The sequence below is a fragment of the Podarcis gaigeae genome (assembly GCF_964106915.1).
Source record: "Podarcis gaigeae genome assembly, chromosome: 10".
Classification (NCBI taxonomy): domain Eukaryota; kingdom Metazoa; phylum Chordata; class Lepidosauria; order Squamata; family Lacertidae; genus Podarcis; species Podarcis gaigeae.
In genome coordinates, this window is record NC_139686.1 from 35,548,745 (window position 1) to 35,566,000 (window position 17,256).

At 41.9% G+C, this 17,256-nt stretch overlaps 1 protein-coding gene across 1 annotated transcript; it reads left to right on the forward strand.

Moving 5' to 3' along the window:
• The first annotated feature begins 2,355 nt into the window (after nt 1-2,355).
• Nucleotides 2,356-16,576, forward strand: HAL (histidine ammonia-lyase). The gene is made up of 20 exons (XM_083698655.1): nt 2,356-2,749; nt 3,886-3,946; nt 4,108-4,135; nt 4,578-4,652; nt 4,900-4,972; nt 5,117-5,183; nt 5,364-5,401; nt 5,480-5,605; nt 6,093-6,232; nt 7,569-7,616; nt 8,455-8,602; nt 9,349-9,444; nt 10,043-10,101; nt 10,343-10,423; nt 11,168-11,233; nt 11,328-11,493; nt 12,544-12,678; nt 14,469-14,577; nt 14,694-14,763; nt 16,292-16,576. Exons 1-20 carry the CDS (start codon nt 2,503-2,505, stop codon nt 16,448-16,450), a joined length of 1,992 nt encoding a protein of 663 aa, XP_083554781.1. The 5' UTR covers nt 2,356-2,502; the 3' UTR covers nt 16,451-16,576.
• Nucleotides 16,577-17,256: the final 680 nt, after the last annotated feature.

The window sequence follows — 17,256 nt, forward strand, 5'->3', positions numbered from 1 at the left end:
GTGTGAAACACAAACATGCACATGCTCTTCCCCCTCCATATATATACACTCATGCATACCCTTCCATTCCATTCCATTCCTTTTTGTCTCCACCCCCCTCCAAGCACTCACCATCCAGCAAGCTGCTAGCCTGCAGCAATCCAGTTGCCATAAGGAGAAAGAGACGAACCAGGCAGACACATGCAGATGCTAAAGGCCTGAGTATGCAACACAGTTGCTTTCCGCCATGCTCTGTTGTGAAAGGGACCATGACCTGAATCAGAAGGTTCTGCAGGCCTGATCTAGTCTCAAGGCTGCCCATTCTCCACCCCTCTGAGGCCTTAACACTGGATGATAAAGCAGTTAAGTTTCTGAACTCCATTTGATCTCACTTGTCATGTTCTCTCCATGGAGGTGACTTAATCTGTTTTATTGTGCGTAAGCCACCCTGAACGTTCTTAATTGAAGTTTTATTTTTTTAAATAATGGCAACATCATTTTCCCACTGTTTTGGAAATGCATATTATCTGAATTCTGCCATATTTGTTACTTAAATTACCTTGCCTACAGAACCCTGAATGGCTAACAACAAAGTATGAAATAGCAATAACATTTAAGACCTGAAAGTGCTACATAAATGTTCAAGGTCCTTTACATGTATCACCTAGTTGTAATCGTTAACAGTTCTGTAAGGTAAGTCGGTGGTATTCTTTATGGCAGCATAAACACTATTCCCCCCCCCCCCCCGCGCATTGCAGAATAATAAAAGTACCAACAGGCACAAAAGCAACTTAATCAGATATAAAAACAACTTAGTTAGAAATTGCCTAAGTTAAGAGCAGTTCAGTGAGAGCAACAACGTATACTTACATAATACAGTGCCCAAAAGACACATCTGAATTAATGATTAATAGCCCGACTACAAACGACTCTTGTTCAGGTTGCTGAAGTCTAAAGGTTGTTAAATTGCCATGGTTGACTAGTGCTGATTTTGTAGCTGGGATTGCAGTAGCTCATAGAAGTAATAAATTGTAGATCACATCTCTGCAGCTTGTCCCATCTTCTTGATAACAGTGTGCAGTGGCATGTGTGGTTTACTAAACATGCTGGCTGCTGTAAGTGGTGCCAAAGGCTGAGAATCATGAGATGTGTCCAAAGGTAGCATCTACTACTGGGGACATAAGTAGTTGGGGATGGAACAGCAGAGGGAAGACTGGAGTCCTTGAGGCTATTACATTTGTCCCTTTGTGATGAAAAGTGGAGTGCTTGCATGCAGCCTCTTCCACATTCAAACTAATAATGTGCATAGCATGTAAGAAAGACACCCACCAGCTCTGACTTTGATGGTGAATAATGACATTCTCATGCTCACTGACTTCTTTCTGGTGCACATGCAGAACCCAGCTCCATTGCTGCCATTTTTTGTCTTGATTTTTGAGATTTTTTGCCTTGCCAGATGGCTCTGCGGAACCTTTAGCATGGCTTATAAGAAGCATGGTAAACCTTTCACCATTGCTTTTGCCTAGCTGGAGTGTGTCTTTGAACTATGATAATTCCTCTTGCTCAGGTAGATTGAGAGGTGGGGGTGGGGTGTGGGGGTGGGTGGGAGAGAGAGAGGCTTAAATGCAGCCTGCTCTGCAAGGGCAACAGATATATTTGCCCGCTATTGTCAGTGGCCCCTGAAGACTTCCTCTAAGGTGGTGGTGGTGGGGGAGAATAACTCTTAAACTAAAAAAAATCCACATCCCTGACTTGCAATCTATGAATAAAAACAATAAAGTACAATGGTACCTTGGTTTGCATATGTCTTGGTTTGCATACATTTTGGATTACAAACACATCAAACCTGGAAGTACGTGTCCCGGTTTGCAACCTTTTTTTGGATTACGAACAATTTTTGGGGGGCGAAACAGTTTACAACCCATTTTGGTGTACAAACGTACCTCCAGAACGGATTATGGTTGTAAACCAAGGTACCACTGTAATGGATAAAGACAGTAGAGCCATATTGGCTATCGGGGAAGCAGCATAAAATGTGAACTGCTGCTTAAATAACAATTTTTTGGAAGGGTCCATGGGTCAGGTTCAATCATGCACCCCCAATGAAAAACATCTGAAGCATCTTCCTAAAACTGAAAACGGCTTGTTTGCCGAACTTATCAGGAGATGAAGTTATATAGTGAACTTAGTAAGGCAAGGTTGGAGTATGGATGGGGGACTGCGCTGAGTTCGGAATAAATGCCAACGTGTACATAGCTTTGGATTCGTCTTTTCCTGTTTCCTCATTGCTTTGTTGTGATAGGGGTGTGTCACCCGTGTGCGTGTGTGTGATTTGATATTTGGCTTAAATACACATGCTTATTTGCAGAGTGAGGGAACTTTCGGGTGGGTGTGTAGCTTTTTGGCCTTTTCTGATTGGGACAGTGGAATTCAGTCAGGTGGCATGTGCTGCAGATTGCACACCTATGTGGTGCTCACACCGACCCTCGGCAGTGGAGGGACAAGCCCAGGCGGAGGACAAGCATGCCAAGGTACACGGTGCATGTCCGAGGGGAATGGCTTGCCGTGCCTTGCCGAAGTGGCGCAAGCACAGTGAGGTGGCTGGGGAAAGAAGCTGTGAGGCGGTACATGAAAAACAAGCCTGACAATGGAGGCTTTGCTTCTGTGGAGGAAGTACAGTTCTACGTTCGCCGTTGCAAAGGCCTTGGATTGCTGGATCAGGACGATACTTTGGAAGATGCCCTCGAGGACAATGAATTTGTGGAAGTTGGTAAGTAAGCGGAAGACAAGTTGCAATGTTTGCACATATTAAGGAGAAGTTCATAAAGGGAAACACTTGGCAGGAAACAATGAAAATGTTTTGATATTGTGATGGGAAGTCTCTCCAAATACCATCAATGTCTAGGGGGGACTAGTATGCATTTTAAGTGTGCAGTATTTCAGCCAGTTATTTTCACAAGGGTTGCTTAGAAAGCTGTTTCCATTTCCCATGTTGGTAGGCTGAAAGAAATCTCCACATGTATCCAGATTCAGTGGTACCTCAGGTTAAGTACTGAATTTGTTCCGGAGGTCCGTACTTAACCTGAAACTGTTCTTAACCTGAAGCACCACTTTAGCTAATGGGGCCTCCTGCTGCTGCCACACCGCTGGAGCATGATTTCTGTTCTCATCCTGAAGCAAAGTTCTTAACCCAAGGTAATATTTCTGGGTTAGCGGTGTCTGTAACCTGAAGCGTATGTAACCTGAGGTACCACTGTATACATTGGACTTAAACTGGGGTGTCTTCTGCATCTCATTAATTGTAACATCCCAGACTTTGACTATAGCAAACAGAGGAAGAGAAGAAGCAGTTGCTTCCATTTTGTGCTGTGTTATTTCTCCTCGATTCCAACTCTCTGCCATACGTAAATTAGCTGATAGGGTCTTTGAAGCTGTAGCTTGTGGGTCTTTTGGCTTCTGCTGTAAAGCATCAGGCACCCCCACTGATATGGATTATATAGTAGATTGATCACATCCAGGCCTCATTGATATGTTGCTTAAATACTGGAGTTGCTGGTTGGAAATCAGAAGTGCAAAGAGACTCAGGAAGTTGGACACTTGGCTCATCTTGCCAGGATTGTCTACACTGACCAGCAGCTACTCTTTGGAGTGTCAGGCAGTTCCCAGTCCTACTTGGAGATGCCAGGGATTAATTCTGAGACCTTTTGGCATGTAGAGCAGATGGTTTCCCAGAGTACCACTGAGCCACAGCTTCTCATGTGAGAAAATGGAATAAAGGCGTTTAAGAGTGATTCCAAATGCTTCGCAAAATACACTTCTGATTACAGGGATAGCCTGTGAAAGCATAACTACACTGGCCACAGAATAAACAAAATGTCATTGATGGTTGTCTCTCTTTTCTTTCAGTGATACAAGGAGATGTAATGTCCCCAGACTTCATTCCATCACAGCCTGAGGGTGTTCATTTGTATCCTTATTAAAAATGTGGTGGTTGTCTATTGTTTTTCTGAGGCCTCATAACTCAAGGGCGCTTAGTTATTGCATGTTGTCTCTCCTATACCCGCAAATGTGGACTGAAATCTAAATGATCTTGTATTATATTATATATTTTCCTATGCTGTGCTTCAGATATAGTAAATATCGAGAACCAGAACAGGTATGGAGCAAGAGTAACTTATGAAGAACTGGTGTTTCAGTTATGTCTTTCCCTGTCCTTAATTCTCCTCCCTATGTGTTAAGTATTAAGTCTGCTATATATACTATGCTAAATGCTATGTGCCTGTACTCCTATTTAACACGGTGGGATTTGCTTCTGAGAAAACATTAACAGGCTTGTGCTGCACAATAAATAGTAACGAAATAGAATTAAAAAAATAAATAAAGTCTGTAATGCAACATACAACATAGTCACAGATTTTTGAAGAGCTGAAAAATATTAACTGCAATAGATCTTTTAAACACTTATATGAAAATGTGATATTCCCATTGTAGCAACACTGACTGTACAGAGACATAAATACTGTGTCCACATAGCACAACTGGTTATTTATGTTTATCCATATTGTATTCTCTTATTCTAATGCTGTTCTTTTATACAGTATATTTATTTAGATGGGAACCATTTGACAACACAGGATTTAGTCAATTTAGGAAAGGGGCTGTATAAGATTAAGGTGAGTACTGGAAATACTATAACTCTAAAATACCCAGGGGTGAAATTTAGATGATTTTAGACCCTGGACCTTTGACCCACCTCCTCTTTTAGCCAGCCCTGTTGTATCTGGGGGTCCTTCTGCATGTTTTCCTGAGTGGGGCCCTAGACCTCTGCCCAAATATCCTACAGTGACAGCACCCCTGTAGATACTTTATTTGCACTTTAGTTTGAAATAAAAATATATATAAAGGCAATTTTATTTCTAGTTAACCCCTGAAGCTGAAACTAAAGTCAGAGAATCAAGAGATGTTATTGAAAGTATTCTAAAGGAACAGAGAGGTAACCATTAATTTATTTTTTAAAATTGGGTGTGAGCAGTTGGGAATACTGCAATATATGTAAAAGTGATTGCATATATTCAAATACAATTTTTATTATTTAAAATATGCAAGTAAAACATTTGTTTTATCATTCTTCTTTCAGTTGTCTATGGAATTACTACAGGTTTTGGGAAGTTTGCACGAACTGTTATTCCAAACAGCAAGTTATGGTATGTCTCTTTTTTAAATTTACAAAAGGAACCTATAGAAAATGCAGCCAAACAGATTCTAACATGTTTTATTTAATTAGGTTACTTTCCATTGGGTAAAAGTTCTGTCTAAAATTTTATTTGTTCAGTTTTCAGTTGGAACTAATTGTATTGTGTTCTTTCTTTCTCTCTCTCTCTGAGGGAACTTCAAGTGAATTTGGTTCGGTCACATTCTGCAGGTAAGGAAGAGCAGATCTTCCAGATGCTTTCCTACGATTTATTATAGGCTATACTGAGGTGGTTGTTTATCCTTGCAGGTGTTGGGAAGCCTTTGATTCCAGAGAGATCTCGTATGCTCTTAGCTCTAAGGATCAATGTCTTAGCAAAAGGATATAGTGGAATATCACTGGAAACTCTTCATCAAGTCATTGAAGCATTTAACGGTAATGTAATCTGTGCTATGCCACATTTTTGCAGGGTTCAGCTTTCAGTGCAATAGGCATAATTTTGAAAGGGGATGAAGCTCCCATCAAAAAACCAATTTTGTCCCTTTGTGCCAAAAAAAATGCAGCAACTTTTCCATTTGCACCTAGAACTGTGTAAAGAGAGGCGGTGACATCCTGCGCCTTGCAGTTTAACCTGCACCTGCAGCTTCTAAAGAAAGATTGATTTCAGATTACACTTTCCAAGAGAGGCAAGGCCTATGCAATGTGTTGTGGATTGTCTCCTTGAAAGAGGCAGTGCCATTTGGGATATTGGTGGTCAATAGAATGTTGTAGCTGTGAAAGGCAATGGGCAAGTTTGGTTTGCATACGACACTCTTTCTGGTCACTGGGAGTAAAAGTCACTGCTAAATTTCAAGGGGCAGGGAGAATTATGGTATGTGTATTTCTGTAACTCTGCTTCTCCCTCACCCTCCTGTTCTTATAGCATCCTGCCTGCCCTACATTCCTGAGCAAGGGACTGTTGGAGCCAGTGGAGACTTAGCACCTCTTTCCCATCTTGCTCTGGGACTCATAGGAGAAGGGAAGATGTGGTCACCAAAGAGTGGATGGGCTGATGCAAAATATGTAAGAGACAATGCTCTGCTGCTTCCTTTTGGTTTGCTAAAGCATTCGTGATAATGGTAGAAGGTGAAGAGGGATGTTTCATTCTGATGCTTTGCGGATTAATGATTTGTAATAAATTTAGGCTTCTTACAATGCAATCCCATAAGTAAATGTAGGGTCTCAGTCCTAGATTTTAATGGGGAAAAGTTATTGACCAATTATAACAGATGTGCAACAGGTATGAGGGCTTTGTGTCACAAACTGAATGTTCAGAATGTATTTTTAATGTGTGCTTGAGTGGCACGCGACCATCCACACACTGTCCACTGCCCTACCCCCCGCCTCCAACAAAGTCTTAGAGCTTTCATAGATTGTCCACTTTTTCTTTGATGGAATGTTTCTAAGCTGCATTTTCTCCCTTCAACCACTGCTCCCCACTTTCAACTTACTTTCTTCCATTCTGGGCGTGTGCAATGGCATTTCTGTACCTGTGTACTTTTTAATCCCCCCTCCCCCCAAAGGAAGAGTGCAAGAGCAAAAATTTGATTGGGATTGCATCCAGTCTTTAAGTATTCTAATGTTACTGATCAGTATGTATGGAGAACTGCAAGTTGAAGAACTGGAACAGACAGCAGTAGAAATAATCTATCCTGAATTGCTGGCTTTGCAGCACGATGGGAGTGGCAAGGTGCCCTTCTGTTGTTCAGTGACAGTGACTGAGTGCTGCTCGTGATTTTCTGGTAGCACGAGCAAATGATCCTGCACAATGTCTACCATGGTTTTAATATAGATGCCATAACCATGAGACAAAGCAAAGGATTTGTGTATTCTTAGCATGCAAATGCTGGAACTTTTCTGAAGCCAAAATGTTCAGGGTCTGTTAACTTCAAATGGTTTCAAGTGATGAACATAAATGAATTCTGACAGCAACTGTGGTAATGTTTCCTTATAAGTATGTCCCACTGATTTAACTGGGACTCACTGCCAAGTGAGCATGCACAGAATTGCAGCTCAGAAGGAAACACAGGGTCATGTTTTTAATTAATTTTTTATGCTGGTAAGGCGATATAGGGAGAGGCTTCCTAAAACAAATATGTTGTTTCCAGCGCAAACTAGAGGAACTGCTTGAGGCTGAAAGGGCATGTTAAAAGAATGCAGAAGTGGGATTCCATGTATGGAACTGAAACTACTACTAATTTAAACCATTAGTTTTTTAAAAATTATGGGTGTCGAAACATCCTTGAAGCCACTTCTTCAATTCTGCTCGGGCATCTTCCTTCTCAGTAGAGTAGTTAAAAATATTTATGGGGTAACAAAAGATAAGCCCAATAAGTTTGTTACTGATACTGTTTTACAGGTGCTAGAAGCTCATGGACTGAAACCAATTACACTGAAGCCCAAAGAGGTAATAAAATGCATAGAATCTCAGCAATGGTCCAGTAGGCGGAAGCATGTACTATGTAGCTAGACAATGTCATACGTACCCTCCAATATTCTGCTGATTAAAATCGGGGTGCACATGTTTTAGTGCCAAACGTACATGCGAGCTGGCTGGGGTTTCCCCGCCCCAGCCCCCTGTCTCCGTTACCAGCAGCATCTCCTTCAGCGAGCCCCGAAGTGGCTCCCCCCCCCCCAATTGCCATCCCTGTCTTTGTCTTCTCCTCCATCAGTGTTGGTGGCCTGGCCTGCACCAGCAGCAGCTCCCTCTCCCCCCCCCCTCCCATGGGCTCCAGCTCAGCCGCCTCCTTTCGCGTGAAAGATGTGAATCTTTCAGTATCAAACTCTCGTGGGAGCCAGCTGACTCTCAAGACAGAGTAGAACCAAAAACGGCACATTATGGGATCTAATCAGAAGCTGGGGTGGCTTCTATAATTCTGGGATGTCCCAGTCAAATCGGGATGCCTTGACAGGTATCGTGATGGCGAAGGGAGCATTTCTAATTTGCACTGTTCTCTAGAAGGCACTTTTACAGTGAAGCGGCTTTAAGTCGGGAGAATTTTTTTCACTCCAGTGGCCACAATTGTGGGCGGGGCCAGAGCAACGGATGTCAAGTTCATAAACTCCAAATGTCCCTATTTTCCAGGGGCTGTCCCAGAATTACGAAAGCAATCCCAGCTTCTCATTTGATCCCGGAATGTCCCTATTTCCCCCCCAGCCGCTGCCTGTGAAGGGAGAGGGGGAAAATGTACGTGTCTTTATACAGAGAGAGTCACTGAAAATTAATGTTTTCTGTTTCTTTGAAGGGCCTGGCTCTTATAAACGGGACACAAATGATTACTTCTCTAGGATGTGAAGCAGTTGAAAGGGCCAGTGCAATTGCTAGACAAGCTGACATAGTGGCTGCCCTCACACTAGAAGTTCTGAAGGGCACAACAAGAGCCTTTGATACTGGTTGGTATTGCATTTTCTGAGGTAACTTTTACAGAACATACTTAAATCTGGGGCTTTGGATATTTGCTTTGTCGCATCTCCCACATTTCTGTGATGATGTGATTCTGATCTTCACAGTGCCAGCAGAATTGTGGCCATAGGAACTACCAACGTCATTGCTTTTAGTGTCTGCTATGCCCTATGGAAAACGGTTTAAGTGATCTATACTGCTTTAAAGCCCAGTCATATATACTAAGCTCCAACATCTCATTCTCCCAAGTGTAGATTCTTAAGTAGCCAAAATGGTGCCATCCACACATAATAGCCAGGTACCAGTAGGCTTAGGAGAACCACAAAGTTTGCAGAACCACCCAAAACCATGTAAGCGAGAGAGACTGAGCATGCTCAGTGTCACTGAATGTTAGCTGATACGGGCTGAGAGGCAATGGAATGGAATATACTGGAAAGGGCATGGCTGGCTAGAATCCTGGCCAGAATCACTCCACACTGTAGCATTTGTTGCAGATACTACTTGCACTATATATCTTGCAGATCATATCTCTTCAAAGGAACAGGGAAATGCTGTAAATGTATTAAATGGCTTTTTAAGGCTTTTATCGTATGAATTTAAAATTTTGCTGTATATTTCATGTAACTATAGTCCCAGGCTTAAAACACCTGTCCAAGTGTTGCTTGCAAGACTGTCCTTAATTTGAAGAGAGGGAATAAGTGTTATGCCGTAACTCTCTGTCTTTATTTCAAAACAGATATTCATGCACTGCGACCACATCGAGGGCAGATAGAGGTGGCTTTTCGATTCAGGTCACTTTTAGATTCTGATCACCATCCTTCTGAAATAGCAGGTGAATGGCCATTTTGGGTGATACCTACTTGGCATATTCGCTTAGAAAAGAAGCTGGGACAATCTGATAATTTCAACTCGGTTTATTTTTAAAATGCTGTCTCTAGCCCTCAAAAGTATGTAAGAAAAAATAATTAAGTCCTGGGTATAATTTGCTAAAGGCCAAGAATCCTAAGGAATGTCTCTTCTTCAGCTGGGTAATTGTTACAGCCCCTTCCACAGAGTTTTCAGCACTGGTCCAGTCACCAGAAAGGCTTTCCTTGAACTTTGCTCCCCCATTTCTTGCTAAAATGTCCCAGATATTAAAAAAATATGCAATTGTTCATTAAATATATCCAACTGTCAGACTTCAGCCTGACAATATGCAAATCTCATTTCATTTTCTTTTTTAAATCTTGTTGTAAAACGTTTAAAACAGAATACATTATAAGCTACAAAAGTGGAAGCAGATCATAACATTTCACGTTATCCAAGCATGTGATACTCTAGGGCAAATCTCATATTTTGACTTGGCGCTAGAGAGGTTTAGTATTAAAATACTAACCTTGCTATGTTTTCCTCTTCTTAAAATAATAAGTTTTCATTTTGCTGTGTTGCAGAATCCCATCGATTTTGTGATAGAGTACAAGATGCATACACACTGCGTTGCTGCCCTCAGGTAAAGCTGAATGTAAACTTGGTTCTGACACGTGTAGCCAGGAACTCAATTATCACTTCCACATGTAAAGAAAATGGTTCAGATCTACCAGTGAGCTGAATTCTATTCTTGTTAACAAAAGTTGGAACCGTGGAAGGCAAAGCTTGGAGGTCCCAGGAGCAGACAGAAATAAAACTAGGTATTTAAAACAGTAATTTACAAAGATGCAAGATATGTGGCTAATATCTGAAATTTCTTTTAGGTTCATGGCGTTGCGAATGACACGATAGCATTTGTCAAGGACATAATCACCACAGAACTCAACAGCGCAACAGACAATCCTGTATCTTTTTCGTATAATTCTGCTGCCTGAGTCAAGTTTATGTTTCGCATGGTTCCCCATGGCTTTCAGTGTTTCTGTAGGAGCTGTCAGACAAAAGTAATTCTGCATACTTGTGCATTTAGGTTGTAAGTTTTAAAGCGTATTGTTCTTAACTTACCTGAGGCCTATCATTTTTAAAGCCTTAACCTAAACAGCTTAGGACAAACAAAGTAAAAAAATTCTTTCCAGTACTAGTTTGTTACTAGTATGAGCTTTCGTGTGCATGCACACTTCCTCAGATACATAGGCTACCTACCTGTAGCTTAGGACAAGGATACCTTAAGGACCATCTCTTCCCATATGAGCCTATTTGCTCATTATGATCTACTAAGAGGTCTTCTCTATAACCTATTAGTATTGGAGTGCAATTGGCAGGATTGTGGGAGACTGTGCAGCCACACCTAGCCTTTGGAACTCCCTGCCTCAAGAGGCTTATATCAGCTCCCTCTCTGGTCTTCCACTGTCCCATATGAACACCTTGTAGTTTGGTGGTCCAGATGAAAAATAAAGTATTTTGTTGACCCTCTGGAAATATATATATTCTTTAGCATACATTATTGGTTTAAAAACATGTTTAAACATGTTCCTTTTTTGTAATGGAAAAGTAGAATAGAAATATTTCTAACAAATTCAATAATAAATGAATAACTTGGGCTTTGCTATGGCCAACCTCACTACTGTTGAAGCCTTAATGTGTTCCTTAAGATGGTTTTTGCTGAGAGGAAGGAGACAATTTCTGGAGGAAATTTCCATGGTGAATACCCTGCCAAGGTAGTTAACAACATTCTCCCCCCCCCCTTTTTAAAAACTTTTTACAGTTTAGGGCTTTAAAAACCATCACTAAAAACCAATATATATCTTTCAGGCTCTGGACTATCTTGCAATTGGGGTCCATGAACTTGCTGCGATTAGCGAAAGGAGGATCGAACGGCTCTGCAACCCATCCCTCAGTGAGTTGCCTCCATTTTTAGTCACAGAAGGAGGTCTGAACTCTGGATTCATGATTGCACACTGCACAGCAGCATCCTTGGGTGAGTACAAAATGGCTGAAGGGGCTGCCAGAGGGATTGAATACACTGACCTCTCAATATCCCAGAGTTAATCTACTGCTCTGACCAGTCTTCTTGCATTTCCCTCTCAGGTATTTGAGTCTTGGGCTATGTACACATGACCATTACACTTGGGGTGTGTCTCCTAATTCCTAGATCCAGCATGAATTCAATTGCTGGAATAGCCAGGCCATTTCTAGAATGCCAAGGCATTTAAATAAATCACATGCAACCAGTACGTTACAAGAAACTACAGGATAGCTCTAGATATTCCCTAATGTCCTGAGTACGCAGATTCAAAATTCAATGGAGGGAGTGCACTGGAGCCAGAGTTAACAGTAATGTGTACATGGCCCATCTCTGGTTTAAATCTCTTCTCTGCCCATTTATTCTCTTAATTCACAGTCTTGGCCTTTCTCCCATTGGCAGCACAAGGATACCTTGCAGGGCTGCTGTAAGCATTACTGTGATAAACATTGCTGAGATAATGTATAGGAAGCTTTGAACAGGTGAAAAGAACCCTGTTAGGTCTGACCCAGAAGCTCATCTGATCCAGGCAGATGCTTATGGGAAGCACAAATACAGGGCTTGTGTTTGTGTTCCTCCCCTGTTGTCTCTCCTTGGCAGTGTGAGCACTTTTGGAGTGTCCTCTATATTGGGGGGAAAGAAGGTTTATGGGTGCTATATATTGATATTACGCTGCTGATCTGCACAGAGTACTGTTACAAAAGCGTTTTTGGGTTCCTCATTTCCCTTGCTGACGGCTGCTCAAAGTGGGGCATTGTTTACATCAAGCGTAGTCAACCCTTTTATACCTACCGCCCACTAATGCATCTTTCTTGATGGTAAAATTTCCTTACCACCCACCAGTGCTCGATGGAAGGAGGATTCAGCTTGTGCCGTAGAACCCCCTACCGCCCACCTAGAATCCTGAAACGCCCACTAGTAGGCGGTAGGGACCAGGTTGACAACCATGCTTTACATGGTGGTTTGCCTCAGAGGCTACCATTTATTCAAACTGGACTTTTGCAGTTTCCGAGAACAAAGCCTTGTGCCACCCGTCTTCTGTGGATACTCTTTCGACCAGTGCCGCTACAGAAGACCACGTGTCCATGGGAGGATGGGCTGCAAGAAAAGCACTCAAAGTCATTGAGCACGTTGAACAAGGTAAAGTCATAGGCACAACTGGATATTAACAGTGGTCACATCTACGCCACACACTGAAAGCATAGAGCTTCCCTCAAAGAATCCTGGGAACTGCGGTTTGTTAAGGGTGCTGGGAATTGTAGCTCTGTGGCAGATAAACTACAGCTCCCAGGATTGTTTAGGAGAACCCATGTGCTTTAAATATGTTTTAAATGTATAGTGTGGATGTGACCAGTGTTTCATACCACCTTAAGCACACTGACTTGGATGTAAGCTTCATGGAAATCAATGGGAATTGCTTGCATTTTAAAAATACATTTGACTGGATCTCACACTTATACATATATATATATTGCAATTTATATATAAAACCCCCCTATAGAAATGAGATGAAGATGATAATAAGTAGGAACAAATATAAATTATAAAGAACAAATAATTTCAGAAAACGTTACAGAGGAACTGCTGTGGATTGTCAATAACAAGACATAATACTAAGAATTGCCTGCGTTATTTCATGCCAAAGTGTTTAGGGTCAAATAGCAAGAGACTTAATGCAGACCCCAAAACTACTTAAGAGATCAGGAAAGGCCCTGCAGTACAACAGAGTGGAGCAGCCTCCCTCGGTTGGCTTCTTGAGGGGAAGATAGATGAACGCAGGAATTGGTGTCAGTGCTGCTACATGTATTTTTAAACTAAGTGTGGGGCTCTAGCGGATTTGGGCTTCATTCAGGCAACAAAATTTCTTAGACTGACACTGTAAGAAGAGATCCTGGTTCATTGTGCTTCATTGCATAGATCAGTGGTTTTCAACCAGTGTGTTGTGGCACCCTAGGGTGGCCTCTGTCCCTCTTTCCTTCCCTCCCTCCTTTGATGCTCTCTTGTGTCTCTGCCTCCCAAAGGCTTGCACAGGTGTTTGTTGCAGCAGCCCTGGCTACAAGCTCCGCAGGTGAATGGTGCCTCTGGGGCTGGCCAGGTTGCCAGGAGCTGAGGCGGCCTCAAAGTAAGCAAGCAGGCAGGCAGGCAAGGGAGCCCAGCCCAGCCAGTCCACCATACCTTGCTGTTGCGAATGGGCAGACGAGTCCTAGGTCCCTGCAGCAGTAAGGCAAACTAATCTGACTTCTGAATTTAGGAAATCCAAGCCACAGGGAGAAGTTAATTCTTCTGCCTTTGATACAGAACCTCACCTCCACCTTGGCATCACAATTCCTCTTTCCAAGGCTTCAAGTCCCGACTCAGTAAAACTGTTCTAGAATCTTTGCATGCTTTTCATGTCATGCTTTTGTGTTGTGTGTGTGTATAATTGTTCACATGTGCATATATATCTGCACAGAGTGCCACAATATTAACACACTCCATAGGAAAGTAGATTTAAGTTTCTTTACAAAATAAAAAAAATTCCTTCCAGTAGCACCTTAAAGACCAACTAAGTTAGTTCTAGGTATGAGCTTTCGTGTGCATGCACACGAAAGAATGTGTATCTGAAGAAGTGTGCATGCACACAAAAGCTCATACCTAGAACTAACTTAGTTGGTCTTTAAGGTGCTACTGGAAGGAATTTTTTTATTTTGTTTTGACTATGGCAGACCAACACGGCTACCTATCTGTAGCTTAAGTTTCTTTAGTCTTTTACTTGCATCTAAATTCATAGAACCATTTCAAATATAAGATTCTGCATTTCATATATCCAGTCAATGTGCCCATTTGATTGTGAGCACTAGTCCCAAGATCTCATCCTCATCTGTTTACATCGAACGTTTTAAAAATGACCAGAATTTGCCATGGTTTTTTATGTTGCTTTTGTTTTCTAGTATTGGCTGTAGAACTCCTTGCGGCATGCCAGGGCATTGAGTTTCTACGCCCCCTGAGAACTACGACCCCATTGGAAAAAGTCTATGACCTTGTGCGCTCTGTTGTCAGGTATGTCAAACAAACACTTGCCCAGAGACGGTAACTTCTGAGAACATTGGCCAAACATTAACCACTTACCACCACTACTAGCAGATTTAGAAGTTGTTCAATTTGTCTCCTTTCAGGCCTTGGATGAAAGATCGCTTCATGGCCCCAGACATTGAGGCAGCTCACAGACTGCTTGTGGATCAGAAGGCAAGTGTTGATATTGGCAGCTAATGGAGTCTGATGAGGAGACTCCATGATTTTTAAAAGTTCCTCTGTGTGTTTAGCTACTAGCTGCATAATATGTGCCCTCATGCTTATGATTTATTCTGACATTCTATGAGGAAGGAAAACAATCTTGTACCAAGAAGACTTAATTTGCTATCTAGGAAAACAGGTTGGAGGAAACCATATCTTTGACACTTGTTCAGCACCACAAGTCTACCACCAAACATTTGAGTGATTGGGGTTAGAGAAGTAAATCTTATCATAAAGTGAAAGACGGATTGTAGCTGGGCAAGCGAACCATGTTTATTTATTCCAAATATTTCTTTCCCACTATTCAAAGCAGCTCACAATCAAAGAAACTGAAAGCACGCAATAAATACACAATACAATAAATAATTAGAAGAACAATAAAGCCAAATATTAAGACCAGAGCCAGGTCAGATTAAAACAGCATCTAAAAAGCCTGGAAAAATAATTCACCTGGCAACAAAAATAACAAAGCTTGAATTCACGTGATTGGGGGAGAATCTTCCAAAAATAGGGCAGGGTGGGAGGCAGAGGTGATTAAAAAGGACCAATCAAAGGTCACCACCAATCTCACTGATGATGGCAAAGGGACTCAAAGAAGGACCTCTTAGGAAGTTTAACATCTGGGCAGGTTCATGTGGGAGCAAAGGGCCCTAAGACACAAAGGGCTTTAGAGGTCAAAGCCAACACTTCAAATTGTGCTTCTTAGTGGACTAGAAACCTGCGCAGTTGTGTTACAAATGGCAAGTCATATTCTGTATGTCTGGCCATAGACCACATGGAATCCACAGCTGAATTAACATGCATGTCTGCAGGAGGCTTGAGCTTCTGACAGGAAGTTCATAATAAAGAAATGAGAATCTTGTTTTTGATCCTTCTGTGTTGAGTGTGTTTTATTGTTCAAAAAGAACATGTTGCACGTGCTCCATCTGGCTAGTATACATTTTTCAAAGCCATCCCTCAGCATACTTGAGTCCCTGACAGTCTTCTAAGGCCAAGTACAGCCTCTGGATATATTTTTTCTCAAGTATTAGTTCCAGCATGTGAGAAGGGGGTGGGTGGAAATGATAGCAGCCTCCTGTGCTGTGTTTGGCATTTGTTTGCTAAAGTGGGCCCACCATAAAATGCAGCTCCCTCTTCCCCTCCCTCCCTCCCTCCCTCCCTCCCTCCCTCCCTTATAGAGCCGGTCTTGTGTTTCCTTGTAGAGAGTGATGGAATGGAGTATGAAGGCAATGTACATTGGACACACATCAGTCCTCTTCAGAAACCACCATCTGGGCATGCCCACAGGGCCTACTTTGTCCAGATGTTTGCACTGTATATTTCTACTGAAAGTAGTTTTTTTGCTAACTTGCACCAATGGTTTTTAAGTATATGATTAGGATCATGTATGAGAAATGTTGTCTGCCAATATTTTGGTCCAAAATCTAAGTCTTTGCCTTTTGCTTCTGACACCACTTTCTTTCTCTCTTCCTACCTGTAGGTTTGGGAAGTAGCTGAACCATACATTGAAAAATACAGAAGGGAGCACCTTCCTGAGTCCAGGCCAATCTCCCCTACTGCCTTTTCATTAGCAGCAAGTGAAAATGCCTCACGCTGTCGCCACCAACATCATCATAGCGACTCAGAAGAATTTGATTAAGAGTAAATGCTATCAGAAACGAACCTCAGTACTTCAGTTGATAGCAAAATTCTGTGTTTTCAATAACTCCCGTATTCTGTACTTTATGCCAAAGGCCAAAAAATAAAGATTCCAAAGCCGAAAATATTTGTGGGCATTGAGAAAGTGCCATATCAGTTTGAATGATTTCACAATGGCTGAACTTTGTACAAAAACAAGGTGAATGTTAAATTTATCTGTAGCAAATGGGTGGGTGCGACAAAACCTGTGCAGATGTGACTCATTTTGTGAGTTAACCACACTAACATCAAGCTATAATTTAGCCAACTAAAATTAGCTAGCTTTTTTTTAATTTATAAGAACAATAAATCTAATGTTGCAATCATTACAGAGACTCCTCCTCCTCCTTATTGCATTTATATCTCACCTTTTTCTCCAAGGGGCACAAGGTAAGTTAGGCTGGGAGTCAGTGACTGGCCCACGGTCACCCAGTGAACTTCATGGCCAAGTAAGGATTTAAACCCTGGCCTTCCAGATCCTAGTCAGACACTGATGACTATACCATACCAGCTTTGGTCTCTTACAAAAAAAATTAAAAAGCCAATGTGCTGATTCCTGGGCCATATAAATCTTGCTTTGTGAAGTCATCTCTATAAACGACATATCATGTTGTGGAGAGGAGGTTGCTACTCAAAGGAAACACATGTTCATAAACCACCTTAGGTAGATGGAAGTAGCTGGGTAGTTATTCAAGTCCAACCCACTGCGTAAATGTTATCTGTGAACTCCCTGCAGTCATCGGGGCCTGCTTGTGGGCTTTCCAAAGG

Excerpts from the sequence above, each read along its gene's own strand:
- HAL (XM_083698655.1), top strand. The coding sequence starts at position 2,503 with ATGCCAAGGTACACGGTGCATGTCCGAGGGGAATGGCTTGCCGTGCCT. Across the intron at positions 3,947-4,107 it reads CAGCCTGAGGGTGTTCATTT|ATATAGTAAATATCGAGAAC; the intron begins GTATCCTTATTA and ends GCTGTGCTTCAG. Across the intron at positions 4,973-5,116 it reads TATTCTAAAGGAACAGAGAG|TTGTCTATGGAATTACTACA; the intron begins GTAACCATTAAT and ends TTCTTCTTTCAG.